At 49.3% G+C, this 3,556-nt stretch overlaps 1 protein-coding gene across 1 annotated transcript in view; it reads left to right on the top strand.

Annotated features, from left to right (window-relative positions):
• The window catches only part of AGK (acylglycerol kinase), a 100,304-nt gene that overhangs the window by 27,284 nt on the left and 69,464 nt on the right, over positions 1-3,556 (top strand). Inside the window, exon 2 of the mRNA XM_007952781.1 lies at positions 1,546-1,585. Coding sequence (XP_007950972.1) covers positions 1,546-1,585 — 40 coding nt within the window. The remainder of the gene's footprint in view (positions 1-1,545; positions 1,586-3,556) is intronic.

Genomic DNA, 3,556 nt, shown 5'->3' with positions numbered 1-3,556 from the left:
GGGCAGTGGGTGGACAGGCATGGAGCTGGGGTGGTGGGTGGCTGGGCGGGGGTGGGAGGGGATCTGGGGCAGTGGGTGTGTGGGTGTATGGGTGGGAAATGGATGAATGATGTTCATCCATTTCTTATTTAAGGAGACCCCCACCCCAAGCTAGCCAGAAGCTAGCTGGGTGGTGGGCAGTGCAATGCAGCTCAGTCTATGGAGATGACCTGGCTGGGGCAGCCACCTGGGCTGGCTCCCTAAGGTCGCGCCCCGTCCTCGCTGTCCGACGCTGTGGGCGTGGAGGTCCTCGTGTCGTCATTGCTTTAGTAGACTGCTGTGCGAGTCCTCAGGCTGGCCGCATGGTACCCTGTGGGAGAGTTTTCTCACTGCAGCCTCTTGGTCTGGGCCACGTTCTGCAGCCTTGCTACAGAGAGACGTCACTGAGCAGTCTTGACTGCAGTGGTGGCAGAGAGCACAAGGTGGTTAACTTTTACTTCAGCCTCAGATTTCAAAATTTGGATTAATGTGAAAATGTGAACTTAAGAAGAATATAGGTAAATAATCCTTTCTTTTAAATTCTTTCCTGTAAATTGGTTATCAGCCATTTTCCTGGTAGTGGTTTTCTCGTCTGTTAACCAGCTTGGATTCCCCATTGCGACGCAGCGTGCACTGGTTCCCCATCACGACACCGGCAGCGTGTGCCAGTGTTGCCTGTTATGTGGAGAAGATTCTGGACTCCTGGAGGGAAACAGCCATCTGAGTGCTCTTACGGAGAGCGTTAAAAAAATGCACATGTTCTGATAGGATTTGCTCATTTTTGCAAGTTAGAATGTTATCTTGTGCTAAAAATTTCCATTGACGATACAGTTGAGTGCCTGACCATGTATGAAAAAGTGCTATTATTCATTTATTTAGATAAGACAGTAGCACCTCCTGGGTACCTAACAACAACAATAAAGCATAGGATTTGCTGCCGTGACAAACTCACAAATGACACGGATGTCGTGTCGGAAGTTCTGGAGCGCAGAGGTCTGAATGGACCTCACAGGGCTGAAATCAAGGCCTGGGCGGGGCTGGTTCCTCCTGGAGGAGGAATCAAGTCTTTGCCTTTTCTAGCTGCTGGAGGCCGCCCTCACTGCTTGGCTCGCGGCTGCCCCTTGGCTGCTTCTGTGCCCCTTCCTCTACATTCTGGCTCTGACCACAGCAGGGAAACGTTCTCCAGACTCGTAGGATGAGCAACCCAGGCGACTCTCCCCACCTCGGGTCCTAGCCTTCCTCACCCCTGCCGAGCCGAGCTGCTACGCCATGTGAGGAAACACTCACAGCTTCTGAGGAGTGGGGCGTGGCCATGTTTGGGGGCCACTCTCCTGCCCCCACCATCTGCTAATAGTTAGCACACAGTTCCATCCCAGGGAAGTATTTTTCACGTGTGCTGTGAGTTGTCACTTGGTATTTTATGGAGAGAGGAACGTGTATTAAAAAAAATCTAAGCACTGGATTTCTTTGTGTGGCTCTGAACCTCCTCCGAGAAGCTAATGCCGTTCTCTTTTGTTTGTTTGATAGTGATAACCTGCTGAGGAGAGCGGCCTGTCAGGAAGCTCAGGTAATACCCCTTCCTGTGATACAAGCTACCCCCGGCTCTCCCGGGCAGAAGTGTGGGCTCCTCGGGCCTGAGTGGGGCCTTCGGTAGGTGTGGTTCCTGGGGAATCTGGCCAAGAGCCGGCTGAGCACAGTGCAGGGAAGTTAGCCAGCTGACAGGGCGCGGCTCTGACGCCTGCCCTCTGACTGGTTTGCTGGTGGGGCTGCCAGCACCTCCCGGCCTGGCTGAACTTGAGGAATTTGTTCATGTCTGTGTTGTCCGCCTCAAAGACTGGACCAACACCTGAGCCATCCCTGACCTGAACAACCTCAAGGATATCGATTTAGAACAGTATTGCCACCCAGGGTCACACCTTAAAGTTCCTGACCCCAGTTTTTAAAGCCCACCTCACCAGCCCAGCTGCTTCACGCCATGCCCACTCTACCATGGCCAAGGGGCTCTGCCTGTATCTGACTGTGTTGGCGTTGGTTGAATGGTAAATCCTTTCAAGTTTCCGACTGCAATTTGGCTCTGCCCTCCCCTCTGAACCACATGGTGCATTGTAGCTTCAGGTGAATTTCCACATCTCAGTTGTCCTTTTGTTACATGCCATGTAAGCTTATGATGTCAGAAACACCAGAGAGGAAACCTGAAAGTCGAAAATGGCAAATGAAGGGTGGGTTTGGTAGGGGAGGTGGGGGGGCACGTTGTTTCTGATGTGTTTGTGGGTGACCGTGACAGTGGATGCTTTAATACATTCCTCCCTAGTGACTGGGATCCAGCTGCTTGAAATCAGGTTCTGAGAAATTTGGCTACTTTTTTGTTTAAATGTTTTATCTCGTGTGGCTCTTATTTAAGGAGGCCTCACCCCAAGCTAGCCAGTAGCACCGGAGATCTTTCTTCTGCTCTTTAGGGGAGAGGAGGCCACACTTCTGTCACTTTGTCATACTGCAATGGTCTATGTGTTGCTGTGATGTTGGCACCTATGCCCCCAGTATTTCAAACACCAGCAGGACCACCCGTGGTGGGCAGGCTTCAGTGGAGCTTCCAGACCAAGACAGCCTGGGAAGACAGGCCTGGAGATCTGCTTCTGGGAACGAGCCAGTGAGCGCCCCACACATCACAGTCAGATTGCCTTCATCTGTGGCAAGAGGCCATGGAGAAGTTCAACGTCTTCAGCCATAACAAGGCCAGGAGCTGACCATGGAGCAGAGCATCAACTGCTCATATTCATGTTCAAGTTGAAGTTGAACAAGTCCACAAGAGCCAAAATATGACCTTGATTATATCCCTCCTGAATTTAGAGACCATTTGAAGAATAGATTTGATGCATTGAACACCAGTGATCAAAAACCAGAGGAATTATGGGATGACATCAAGAACATCATCCATGAGGAAAGAGGTCATTAAAAAGACAAGAAAGGAAGAAAAGACCAAAATGAATGTCAGAAGAGACTCTGAAACTTGCCCTTGAGTAGATAGTAGCTAAAGCAAATGGAGGAAATGACAAGATAAAAGAGCTGAATAGGAGATTTCAAAGAGCAGCTTGAGAAGACAAAGTCACTTATCATAATGAAATGTGAAAAGGCCTGGAGTTAAAGAACCAAAAAGGAAGAACATTCAGCATTTCTCAAGCTGAAAGAACTGAAGAAAAAAATTAAGCCTCGAGTTGCAATATTGAAAGATTCTATGGACAAAATGTTGAATGACGCAGGAAGCATCAAAAGAAGATGGAAGGAATATACAGAGTCACTGTACCAAAAAGAACTGGTCGATCTTCATCCATTTCAGGAGGTGGCATCTGGTCAAGAACCAATGGTATTGAAGGAAGAAGTTGAAGTTGCACTGAAGGAATTGGTGAAGAACAGGGTTCCAGGAATTGATGGAATACCTATTGAAATGTTTCAACAAATGAATGCCCTGCTGGAGGCACTCACTCAGCTATGCCAAGACATTTGGAAGACAGCTACCTGGCCGACTGACTGGAAGAGATCC

This window comes from Orycteropus afer, unplaced genomic scaffold (genome assembly GCF_000298275.1).
Source record: "Orycteropus afer afer isolate SDZICR_OR568_19922 unplaced genomic scaffold, OryAfe1.0 scaffold00358, whole genome shotgun sequence".
NCBI classification, from domain to species: domain Eukaryota; kingdom Metazoa; phylum Chordata; class Mammalia; order Tubulidentata; family Orycteropodidae; genus Orycteropus; species Orycteropus afer.
The sequence above is the reverse complement of the archived record's forward strand: the minus strand, read 5'-3'. Positions and strand labels throughout refer to the sequence as shown.